Source organism: Fulmarus glacialis, unplaced genomic scaffold (assembly GCF_000690835.1).
Source record: "Fulmarus glacialis isolate BGI_N327 unplaced genomic scaffold, ASM69083v1 scaffold22893, whole genome shotgun sequence".
Lineage (NCBI taxonomy): Eukaryota > Metazoa > Chordata > Aves > Procellariiformes > Procellariidae > Fulmarus > Fulmarus glacialis.
This window is the reverse complement of record NW_009202675.1, coordinates 15,654-29,000: the sequence shown is the minus strand read 5'-3', so window position 1 is coordinate 29,000 and position 13,347 is coordinate 15,654. Positions and strand designations below refer to the sequence as shown.

General features: G+C 39.2%; 1 protein-coding gene across 1 annotated transcript in view; it reads right to left on the bottom strand.

Moving 5' to 3' along the window:
- The window catches only part of ADAMTS5 (ADAM metallopeptidase with thrombospondin type 1 motif, 5), a gene marked incomplete at both ends in the record, with an annotated part of 35,850 nt that overhangs the window by 6,853 nt on the left and 15,650 nt on the right, over positions 1–13,347 (bottom strand). The window contains one exon of the mRNA XM_009574383.1: positions 1,549–1,716. Coding sequence (XP_009572678.1) covers positions 1,549–1,716 — 168 coding nt within the window. The remainder of the gene's footprint in view (positions 1–1,548; positions 1,717–13,347) is intronic.

The following is a 13,347-nucleotide window of genomic DNA, read 5'->3' as shown; positions in this document are numbered from 1 at the left end:
GAACAAGGAGACGATAATGCAGCTCTGAATGATCTGAAGCTCCTACCTAGTTTTACTGAAAAAAACGGGCAGAGTTATATTCTTAGACCCGGAGGACTGATTGTTACAGCCCCTCCTTACTTCCACATTGAGACTGGGTCCAGCTGATGGATAAGGGTCCAAATTTCAAGCATCCCCCCAGGAACAAACAAGCCAAAGGTGAGGTGGGTGGGAGAAACGCTCTCTTTGCTTGCTTTATTGTTGGAGAAAGTAGCTAGCTGGATGCACAGTAAAGAGAAGAAGCCAGGTCACAAAAAAAGGGAAAAAATGAGAACAACCTTTCTACTCTCCTGCAACAGGAGAGGAACAGAAGAGGAAATGTAGCTCAGAGTTCCTTACGCTCTCTAAGAGGTCATTCATGGATGGCAGGGAGGTCCCGTTTTTTTTACCCCAGTGAACTGTACTGTACCTCAGTAACTAAACTCAAAAAGGAAAGTTCTCTTCGTATGTGGAAACTAACTTGGTAATATTAAGTCAATGCCAGAGCAATATGGACCATAAAACAGGACAGTACAGATTAATGGATCTAATAAAATTGAGAGAAAAAATGAAATTATTCTCCAATAGAGGAAAACAGGAGAAAATATTTCAGAGAGCACTCAAATCAGCCGACAAAATATTTAAAAGCAAAAAACACTTTGCATTCAGCAGACATACCATACTTTTTATCCATAAGCATTTCGGTTACCATAACAACTTGATCCATTTACTCAATTATGTCATTTTTATCTCAGCATTTTGGAATTTGAATGGTTTGTTTAAGAACTGCAGTTGCTTTGGGAGCACAGTGAAGACTTTAAAATTCATTAAAGAGTGAAGCCTATGCTTTTTTATTATTACTTTTGGAAAATAAAAGTTTTACACTTATTCTCCAAAGGGTAAATGACATATTTAACAAATATTAGTTACATGACTTGGAAGGTAAACTCCTGGGGCAGAAGTAATCTTTTATCATACACAGCACAGCGGAGTCTTAATTCTTGCTTACAGACCCTCTACATAAAAATAATAAATACAACGGCATTATAAACTTAATAAAATACAATGGCATTATAAAGATAATACATGTCATTAATGGCAACAAGAACACATACACTCTGCTCATATCTGTAGTCTAATGCTAAATAGGCCATATCACCCATTTTAATTTCTATGAGGAAAAAGCCATTTCCTTGTGTCCTCTGTTTAAAATACTCTCTGAGCTCCTATCAGTGGCATTTGGGAAGACAAGACTAATTTCATGCTTTTAAAAAAACCTCTCCATGTTCCAAACCATATTATTGCCAACACACACTCCACCAACTCTTTCTTCCCTCTTTCTTTTGAACCATGCAAAGGGAGGCTGAGACTTTGCCAGCCTTTTAGACCTTTGCCTTGTTTTGCAAGCACTTCCAAGATAGTCCTGAAGATGAGCAAAGTATGGACAAGCTGGTATAAAATGTTCTTATTAAAAAAACAGATCACAGTAAAAACTAACATGTAGCTGACACAAGGTGTGATAATACGTACCATGACCATCATCGAAAAATTCTGTTATAGTTGCTGAAGTGCATTTGGACCAGGGTTTTGAAGCATCGATACTAGTCAGAATGGAGGACATCAGGCGCTTATCTTCCATGGAGCCAAAGTTCTCCTCACAAAATTTTGAGTCATCATGGGAAAGCCCAAGCAAGTGCCCTATAGAAATGAAACAAATAAAATGATATGACTATCCATGACAGAGTTTACTAGCTAGAGCTCACAGTCAAGGTAAAATGAATTGTATAATTCATTCTCAAATTTTGAATAGCACCCCAAAGCAGGCCCCTTGAAACGTGGTATCTCTGCTTGAAGACAAAAAAGCTGTGACAGTTTACACCATTACATGTAGCAAGGAAGTAATGCCATCAGCTGACATGTCATCAAACTGTGCTAATTGAAACCTTATGAAGACTAAAGTGAACTGTACTCATTTATATTAGTCAACAACTTAGTTCTTACTGTTTTTCCAAATCATCTTCAGCAAGAAAGACTAATACTTCACTCTGTAAAGGTGTTTTGCAACTGTCTACAAAGGTGCTACAGTATCTTTCTAAATGGACAAAAATGCTAGTATTTATGGAGCTACTAAACAAACTGTAAATTCTTAAAGTGCACTCCTCGCTGAAGTGCGAGTACCCTCTAAAACACATCAACCAATCTGAAGAATGTTTTCAAATAGTCTCTTCCATGTAAGAGAGTCTTGTTTTGTGGGAGGGTGCTTTTTAGTATTGTTTTGGTTAGGGTTTTAGTTTTGCTGGTTTTTATTTTTAAATGTATATGGTATTGGATATTTATACTCCAGAACACAAAATAATGTGCACACAAAGCCGCACATGATGGAACTTGCAAAAATCCTTAATGTCCATGTGAGTTCAGTCCATTGCTAGATGAGTTCTTAGGTGCGACAGCAACCTTTTCTGTAGATCAGTGATCCCCACCTTCTCTAGTCTTTGGGCAACAATAATAGATTGCAGGCAACACACTTTGTTCCCTCTGTAAACATCAGGTTTAACTTTAATTTCCATGCCCACACTGGGTTATTTCACAGCCAACTTACTATCCAAGAGGTAGAAGACTGAATGGGAACCAAAGCTGCAGGGAGCTCAAGCCTGAACTTAACACTCACAGTCTTCAACCTAGGCCAGGAGATGATTAATCAGACATCCAGGGCTAGACCAAGAGTGCTTTAATGATAAGGACAAAGACCACCCATCAAAGCCACTGCAGAGAAATAAACCCGATGCCCTCAAATAGCAACTGAAGAGACAGATTGTATTATTCTGCGATAACTAAAAGCCTTCTACGTACCATCGGCTTCATGTTTTGGTATAACTGCTGTAGACTAGCTGTAAGGTGACACAAGTAGGGACACTGATGGCAGGATACCGTATTCTGATATCCATAGTCATAGGCATGACAATAGTAATAACAATAATAATACCTACAAGCTGGAAAAGAAGAAAATCAGCAAATTTTACCTATTTGCCCTATATAAACTTGCTGTTATGTTGTTTTCATCTGCTTTGGGGGAGAAGCCAAGAGGAAAAAGATGGAGGCAGCACTCACTGCCGAGCTGTATCTGAGATTAGAAAAGTAGCTATCTGACCAGAAGTCTGTGTTAAGGCTGCAAGAGATCAGAAATCAGGGTTTCTGTCCTGTGAGAGAAGCCAAGGTATCATCTGGCAGCCTTACTCACATGGTGGGTTCCTGACCTAAGGATGGAGCTCCAGGAAAAGTGACAAGAGGACCTTGATCTATCACTTCTAGTTGGACCAGTGATGACTGAGAACAGCCAGTCTGTCTTCTGCAGCTACTGAATTCCCACTGTAGGGGAGGTGGGAAGGCAAATGAAGAGGGCATTTATCTTTTTTTCTCTCTTCCCCTGATGTGCATTTACCAACATCATTCAAATACAGCTACTATTTGAATAAAAGGGCCTGTAGTATTATAAATGCTAGAAAGAATTTATTCAAAGAACCTGGGTTAACACTGATGATAGTTAATACTCCTTTCCCTGTTACTACTGTTGCTAATTGCTATTGCAATGCTGTATCACAAATACGTTGCTGCAAAAACATAATGAATCAAACGTTCATACTGAAGGCATGTCTAATTACCGGTGTATTTCATATGCAAGATTTGGACTTATTTTTTTCTGATAGGTAAAACCACTTTCCTTTGGCAATACTTATTACATATGGGCCAGATAATGCTATCTTCATTCTGCGCTGAGACACTGAATATCAGCAGGCACATGTCAAGTTTCAATCTGATACAGCACAATATAAATACTTACTCTGAAGAGATGACAAGATCTTCGTTTTATTTAAGCCAAAATGCTGGTGTTGAGCAAAATAATTCACTAGTAAGATTATGATTTCAAGCAGACACATTTCTCTGACAGAGTAACCAAATAATCAGTGCATCCCTTCTAACCTATAGAGCAAATTCTGTGGAAGTGTCACAAGCTAAGCATTTAATGAATCAGCAGCTATTGTGCCAATGAGGACTACCTCTGACTTTGCTGAAGTCTTAGACACTGACAACGAGCGTCTTCAGGAAACGCAAAGATGATGTTATTTTTGGCTGCTGTTCTATACAACGTTATCACTATGCTTGTATTCGTGCTAATGCACTGAATGGCACCAGGTCACACCTCATGTCTGAGAACTACAAGCAGAGCTGACAGGTTAATGAACCTCAACACATGCCTAGTAGTACTATAACTAGAACCATTTTCTGCTGACATTAAATAACTCCTTGTAGCATGTTTCACTAGTGTTTTGCTAACTTAAGCAAACATTTACTAGAGAGGGTTTAGCCCCATCCCCTAGCTTTTGTTGATGTACCCCTCAATATGCGGCGCAGCTCCCCATTTAAATCAGGACTGCACACATACTGCTTTGCAGAGCTGTTCAGGAGTTTCAGCCAGTTTCTTCTACTTTACTTAAATCTGTGCACTTGAATATGCATGTATTACCAATCAATAATACCAATATTCAGAAATATTTGCAAAAAATTAGCCCAGCAAGCATGAAAACACTGTGCTGGTTGACCTAAGTCTTACTATAGCAACCTTCTCTAAGACAACTTGTATGCTTGAAGGTTGCAGGAACAATGCTTTTGTATTTAATGTCCCAAGACTGCTCACAGTTGTAACACTGCAAGAAATCACTTCACTGCAGCGTGCTTGTGAAATAAGGTAATGAGGTTCTGTCAGTGGAAAAGGAGTTTCATTTCTACGGTACTAAATAGCTCTGGGTGAATAACAAAAGCTAGAGGATTGTTCAAAAAGTTCGGCTGAGTAATATCACATGGCGCGCAATGCATGTTCAGTGTAGGATATGAATAATACTTGGGTGCAAACTAGCCATTTGAGAACTTAATTTCTCAGAGTGCTCAACCTTTTACAGCACCATTCAGAACTACCCAAAACACTGTGATATGAAGGATTCAGTCTTGTAGGGGAGAATTCAAGTTTCTTAAACTTAGCACCATCCAGAACTACCTAAAACACTGTGATATGAAGGATTCAGTCTCGTAGGGGAGAATTCAAGTTTCTTAACCTTAGCACCATCTGGTACCGCTCTTGGAGCACTCCACCCATGTAAGATACAACTTTGCTCTTTATACTAATCCCTTTCTTGCATAACCTTCGCCTTTCGTAGCTTTGTTCATCTTATGTGACAGACATCGCACATAAGCACATAATAAATGACTTAATACAGTGCAGATATGCACAGGCCCTGTTAACGCTGATGCTTCTGAATGTGCAACTTGGACATCTCTGAGTTTCTCTGCTATCTATGACACTCTTTTAACACAGTTTGTGTGTGTCTAAGTTCCTCCTTGCACCAACTTCATCAGTCCTGGCTTCGGAAAGACCTCTGTGTCTTTCCTACGTGCATTTTTCAGCCCCGGCTCCTCCTGCAGTGTGATTTTTAAGCAACCTCAGCTTAGACTACCTACTGTCTAAGAGCAATGTGGTCACACCACATTAAACTATGGAAATCCTACAGCTGAGCAATGCGAATGCTCCTGGAGCAGGCCAGGGAGTATACTGTGTTTTAGCTTGCTCCTGGCTTCGCTGCCTAAAGATGGTACAGTTTCCTTCCCTCTCTACTCTGAGAGATGCACTGACTCTGCGGAGAATGTAACTGCTGAGCTGTGGATTGAACTTGTTCTTCTTCCTTTCTTTTTTCCTCCTCCATATATACAAAAAAAGAATTCCCTTCAGACATGAGAAAGCTTGCAGCCAAATCTCAAGCTTTTCTTCACTTTGAGCAGAGAGACTGCAAATTTTTCCATAAAATGATTGCAAATTAGTCTCCCTCTCAGAAATGACTGGACAGTCTCTGTGGAGAAGTTCAGAGTAAATAAATAAAATGAAATGCTTCTCAGGTGACTATTCAGCACAGAACATTTCATCCCAAATACTTTGGCAAAAGCATAGGAAACTGAAACAGGGTCATCTTCTGGAAAGTGTCAAGCTACTGGCTTCACCTTTAGAGTGCAGCGTAACTTCTATACTTTACAGTGATAAATGGGGTAAACAGAGGACATACCTCATTAACAATTAACAATTAACTTTGTCATATTAAATCAGGCCATTGTTCTAATGCATGATGAGAACTAAGTCACTTACTTGGCAGACTTCAACTTTTCAAGGAGAAGCTTCCCAAGGTATTTGTGAATCTCTCCTGTTATTTTTAAATTTTTCAAAAATAATTTTAAAAAATCATGACAAGGAAAGAAGTAGTAAGTAGCAAATAATTTCCAAAATATATAATTCTGATTGTCAGTATTTGAGCTTCTAAGTTAATCACCAGTGACATTAGTGAGGGTAATATCTGTTCATGGCATTAAACATATGGATTCTATCTGTCCATACTGATTTGCCAGTTAACTTCAAATGTATGCTTACAAACACTGTGAATGCAACTTTCAAAGAATTTTATGGAACTAAAATTCCTAATACTTACCACAACCTAAATCTCTCTCCATCCTAGCTTTGGCTTTCAAAGCATTCTGACCAGGCTTAAAATATATATTAAAATATATGACAAACTTCCAATGACTCTTAAAACTGTTTTTGCCTTTTATTAAAAATGATCAAAATTCAAAAAATCACAGTGATCTGTAATCTCTAAATACTATCTAGCTAACGTATGTTCTTTTTAGCACAGAAGTGGGAACAAGGTACTTCTACACCTGCGCCCTTTGCCCTTTAGCATCCAAGAACTAAAGAAGGGACACTTCCCTTCCTATTTGAAGTGTCTCCCCACCACCACCCCTCACATACATGAACATTACCACGTATTGCTCAGGACATTAGGGTGGTTTCTGGCATTTACTGGTGAGGTGTTTCCTTTCATAAGAACCAACGTGAAAAAGTGACAGGTGATCCTTGAAGTGATCCTGTACGTGAGCATAATTCCAGCAAAAGCTTTGGGCAAAAGCAAAGACTTAACGAACACAAATCTTACAATGAAGGCTTTTAAAAACTATGCCAATTTTAACACCACAACATTTTGTACTATTATGAACTTTAAACCAGGCTATTGAAAAAAGGAAAAAAAAAGGCTCCCAGCAGCTGTGTAAAATGATGACTGATTGAGAATGGGTTAGTGGATCATCTGATGTTTTCTACTTAATGAAGCATCTTACTGGTGTTGACAGTTCCCACTGAGTGAAAATGACATAATATAATTTTACCAGCAGGATGGTGTTTAGTTAAGTTATGCTGTAGGAATGCACAAAATGGTAAAAGAAACAGATGGCGAGGAGGCAGGGTTTACCCTTGTGCAAGTGAAGAGGAGCCAGCCTTCTTCTAAATTGGTTCCTTCCCAAACAGCAAAAAGACCAACCAGCTAAATGGACTGACAGCCCTTCTACACAGCCTTCCTTCTCCCCTTGAGGTGAGAGAAGGTGTGAGTACATCAGTAAACTGTTGAAAGCAGCATGAAAGCAACCTGCAGACTTTGAACCCTAATGTATTTTGGAACGTCATCTGCAAGGGATTCTTGACGCAGCTCGGACTGTTTAGATCCTGAAGCAAGAAATGAAGGAGTCAACAGCAGTCATCAGCCCCTGGATCCCAGTTCACCTGCACTGTCTGCATTCCTCATAGTGGACCTTTCACTGCACAAACTTCCCTACCCCAAGAACTACTGAAGACCAACACCCATCACAGCCCAATAGGAAATAATACCCCCAGTGGGTTCAAAAAGAATTCCTACACCTTGTAGGAACGAAGTGTGTATTTCTAATATAAGGTGGGAATACTCCAAAGCAATTATGACAAGTCAGCTAAAACTTACATCCTCTCTAAATATCAGGACACAAAGAGCTCTGCAGGTAAATCAAGAGTACATCAGAGCTATGTTGGATGTGTGGTGAAGCACATTGCACTGCAGCTATTTTCTTTCCAGGAGCGCTGGGAAGCAAAACAGAAGTTTGGATATTTCTGAATTTTCTTAAAATATGTTGCTATCTGTAGAGGTTCTCTGAGTGAACAGCATGCAAAAATCACTCTAATCTCATTTATTTTCCACTGGTATCTCAAGCATAGGAATAAAGAAAATAAAAAGTGTCCCCAATGTACAGCAAGTAAAACCCAGCTTTTGCTAAAACACAAATCGTGGTGGCTCTTCTCGAAAAAACCCAACAACCTTGTTTATGGGCATACACAGATGTGCTTGAACTGAACAGCATGTGAAAGTACAGCTCTCGCACTGAATTTGACCACAGGACACATGCAAAGTGACACAGCACACTAAAAAATGTTGCAGGCATTGCTATTTGTTTTCTTAGAAAAGTTCAGCTCCGATGAAGCATGTGTTTTTCAGTGAGGTCATGCCTTTCACCTAATTTTCAGTGGGGATGACTGGGGTACAAAAGAAGGTCAAGAGATTTGCCCAAGGTTACCCAGTGAGTCACTGGCTCTCACGGGATCAGGACTCATTCCTTGGTCTAATCACCAGCCCATACCTTCTGCACGAGCCTCTCGCTCTCTCCTTTGCTAAACAAAGATTGCATGTGGTAACTCTTTTAAAATAAAACCACTTCTTTCTGCATCTACTGTTTTTCCAACTTGTGCGAGTACTTGACTCCTCACTAAGAACTACGTACTGATATCACTCAGAAATCCTCCACGAAGTCATGGGAATTTTGCATAAAAAATCACGGGCCTAAGCAATAACAATTAATAAAGTTGTTTTTTTATAGAACAGAAGTGTTTTGAATTACACAAGCTTACAAAAAAAATGCATAGAATATAAAACTGGCTATTCCTCTTTCTTCATACTTGAACTTTCCTTCCAATTTTCTTTTCTTTGACTGCTATCCATCACGTATGAAAGAAAAAAAAAAAACAAAACCACTCTCTCTTTTAAATCTCCAGCCCAGAGGCAGTTTTTAATATTTCTGGCTTAAAAGAGTTCTTCAGACTGAATGAAACAATAGTCTGAAGTGCAGCTTCTTTTCAGGAGCAGACATTAAAAAAAGCCACAATCAGACATTCATACACTAGTCCTGCAGACTTTACACAAAACAAACTTCTGCTGAAACAGCTTGTTGTAACAGCCTTCTGTGGGAGATCACAGATGCATCACCCCCATCAGACAGACAATTTGCAGGCAAGATTCTGTCCAGGCAATGCGGACTAGGCAATCGGAAACCACTATGTCCACATAGACTCAAATAATCGTTAAGAAGATGTGGTCTTAGAGGTCCACGCTACATTTGCTATGCTAATTAATGGGGCATGTAGAAGATAAACATTAATTTTAATGAAAAAGTGGGAGATAATGACACCCATTTCACGTCAGTCCAACTCAGAGTAACTCGCAAACAATATAATTCATGGTAGCTCGTGGTAAATGAATGAACTCCGGGACAGTAGATAGTGCAAGAATGTAAAAATTGCATTGCCTGCTGCCTGTTTATTGGGTAATTCTGCCTTCCTCTCTGCACCGGAAGTACCTTCCGCACAGAACCTGCATGATCACAGCGGTAGTATTTACCTGCCAAGGAGAAAGTAATCCCTACTCTCCCCTGCAATCTGGAAGACTGGGGGTTCAGGCACACACAGCTGAAGTGGACTTCTTCTATAATCATTTAGGTTGGAAAAGGCCCTTAAGAACATTGAGTCCAACCGTAAACCTACCGCTGCCAAGTCCACCACTAAACCATGTCTAAATAATTTTTGATAATGATTGTTCTGAAACATTAGGCAAAACACAGTTTCATTCTCAGTTCCCTGATGGTTGCAGAGATACTGATATTTCATTCTATATATTTGGCTTTAAGTTCTGATGTTTCAGGATCTGTAGCAGCTTTTCAAAGCATAGCGCTTGTTTAATCTAATTCTTCATGAGGTTACATGTACACAAAGATCAGCACAACTCCAGAAAACCTCTGAAAACTCAGGCAATGTTAGCACTATGTCTGAGTCACTTCCCGAAGTCTCTGGTTGAGAACTTGGCCCTCCATATCCTCACTGCTCTGTCAGAATCGCTTCGTAGACGTTAAGAAGGCAAAGATCCCCCAATCTACTCAAACTTAAAAGTACGTGGTAGATAAAGAAAAGCTCAAGCACGTTCAGAACCTGATGATTCAATTTTTCATATCAATTTCCCCCTTCCATCTCTCCACTTTTCCATACAAACTGTCTCAGCTTCACTAAAAAAGGTTTGCTTTAAGCACCATGTGTGCTGCAGGTGGAACAATTATATATTACATGTAACATTGTAAGTTAATCAAAATATTGTTGGGCAAGGCAAGAATTTTTACCCAAAATTTTGACCAGCAAGCTTTTGTACAGCTGATGTTTGTTTTTTGAAGCATCAGTTAAATTTTCTGCTCCACTCTTCACCTCTTGTGAAGGCTTAGCTTTGACTGCCCATCTTTTCTCTTAACCAAAGAGGATGTGTTCATGAGGGCTTAATTCAAGAGCTTTTGCAAGCAGAAGTTTAGATAGAACTTTGAAAAAGGTTCAAAGGGAAGGAATCAAGCCATTTTCCTGATGTATGTCATCAGAGAAGACTCGGATGAGTATATTCTCTCTCTCTTTTTTGTTACTTTAAGAAAGCAAATCTGCCTAATTATGACTACCTGGATATTTGCCTAAACTTTGTCTGTCATGAAGGAAACATAATACTAAAGTCAGACAACCTTCACCATTTTTTCATGTGCCTATGAGATTCTGTGCCCTTGGCAATGTATCCCCCTTGAAATGAAAGGCTACAAAAGATTTGTACCTGTCAAGTCTGAAGCTTGTCTTTATCTGCTTTATCTTGACAGCCTTGAAATCAAAGGGCTACATGTTCAGCAGTGGAAAAGATGACTGTATTTAGTTACTTTTGAGTGTATACAAAATGAGCACGTGGTAAAATATGGAACGAGAGTATTTTTTGACTCTTCTATAGACATTAAAAGCAAGACTACCATTTAAATACCATACACATTGTTCTTGGTTTCAGTTTTTTCTGAAGAAGGGTCAGAATCATACAGTTTGCTATAAAGGTTACATAGGTTACATATGGTAGTCGTGGCCCTTTTTCTACAACTCAAATACAGGCTCAGGCTCTGAATAAATACTTTCAATCCACTCGGGAGTTCAGCAAAATGGTATTTTGATGTATTTCAGTGAACCACCTGAGTAGGGACCCCAGGAGTGATACCTCACTTCTAAAATGGCTTCTTTACGTAAGATTACGCTCTCTAATAAAGCACTACACTTTGCTGACAGCGCTCGTGGTATTTTTGTCCTCAGTGGTGAGAGATGCCACAGAATGATGGCATGCTGAAAAAGATTTGGTATTAAACACGCTATGTTCTAGTTTTAGTTTCTGTACATTTCTTTGACTGTAGGTGTTACACAGTATAGCTCTCGAGGAAGTTGTGATAACTGCACATAACCATAGAAAATGAGGCTGAGAGGAGACCCTGAAAAGCCATCTTGCGCACCCCTCTGCCCTAGGGTAGGATCAGCATCCCCTAAGCCACAGCTGGTTTAGCCAGCCGGCTCCTGTGAACCTCCAGCAATGGAGATTTCGCAGCCTCCCCAAGCAATTCCTTCCTGCCCTTAACTGTCCTTCTGGTTAGATGATTTTGGCTAATGCTTAAAGTAAATCTCCCTTGCTGCAATTTAAGGCCATTACCCCTTGTGCTGTCCCAGGTGGACAGGGAGAATGATTTATTACGTACATTTTCGCAACGATTTTTTTAATATATTTGAAGACTGCTTTTATGCCCCCCTTTGGCCTTCCCTTCTCTAAAGTCACATGTAAAAGATAAAAGAAAACTAATGAACAGAGGTTTAATTAGTTCCATGTAGCAATTTTAAAGCTATATTCCTAAAATAAAATACTTGGAAAGAACATCAGTAAACCATATTACTCAGGAGGATAGAAGGAGTAATAGCATGCCAGCATGGTTGCACAACAGAGAACTAGGAACTTTGCAAAAGGTCAAATGGACATTACCACTGCACAAAAAGGCAGCGCTTTCTCTGTATCTCCTCTAAAAAAAAAAAAAGAAAAAAGAAAAGTTCTTCAAGATTGATGGAAAGAATAAGGATACATATAATTTAAGTTAGTAGACCCATGTAACTCTCACTGAACTAAACTGGAGCTTTGCCTGCTTAAAGACTGCAGGAGGGATGCTTTTGTATTTAAGGACTAGATCGAAACTCAAGAGACAAGTTTAATTCTTGGCTTTCCTTGATACTTCCTTTGTGATTTTGGGAAATTACCCATTGATAAAATGGGCAGCAGCTCCACTTATTTTCTCTTGAACTCTTCTCATTCTGTTTTTGTAGATGACAAACCCTTTAGGATGGTGGGCTGTCTGTACCGAAGCATGCAAGATTCCAGCATAGGAGGAGCCAAAGTCAGCAGCAACTTCTGACTGTGCCTGCATCACAAAAGGCAACACCAGGCTACTAAACCAGGAATTGTCATGTATTGGATATATCCCATCGCAAGAGATGTTAAATGCAACTTCAAATTGATTGACTGTGTCTGTTGCTGATGTTGGATCATGCTTATCTTCATGGGATGCACAGGTGGGCTTAGAATTCAACACTGTAAAAGCAAGAAATCTCCAACCCAAAAGTCCAGAGTATTAGAATGAGAATCTAGTTATTTTTGTTTCCTGATGGTTATTTTAATAAGGCATATATGGAGAACCAATATGCTAGTACTGACCTATGAAAAACATTAAATAAATGTTGAGATTATGAGCAATCATAGGTTCTTTAATGCTTTCCTTCAGATGTCTCTCTGAAGCAGGGAAGTACATGAAATAAGGAAATATCATTTTTTTACAGACAATAGGTTGATGATAACAAAGACTTGGAGAATGTCTACATACTGTGCCTAAGCTAGCTCAGATATCCCTGCAAAGCTATGGAGACATAGTTGAAGGAGTTGCTTAAACTCAAAAAAGACATCCATATGCCACAATATGGAGCTGAACTGATGATTTCAGGCAAGAATCCAGAAGACTGTTTTTGTGACAGCAAAGCTACTGCTGTCCAAACTGATAGCAGCACGTCCCCTGCTAGAAAATAACCATATATGGATTTACCATTAGTGGCTGGATGTCTTGACAGGCTGTGATTTAAAAATAACATTTATGCTATTAGCACTGCTTTCCTTTATTCTGAGGAGAAACTGGATTATCACGTTCAAAGTTACAAAGTTTCTTCCTGTTTTTTGTTGCATTATCATCATTTTCTGCATTTAACACTGGAGACAAATTATTCCTGATTTTTCTATGTAC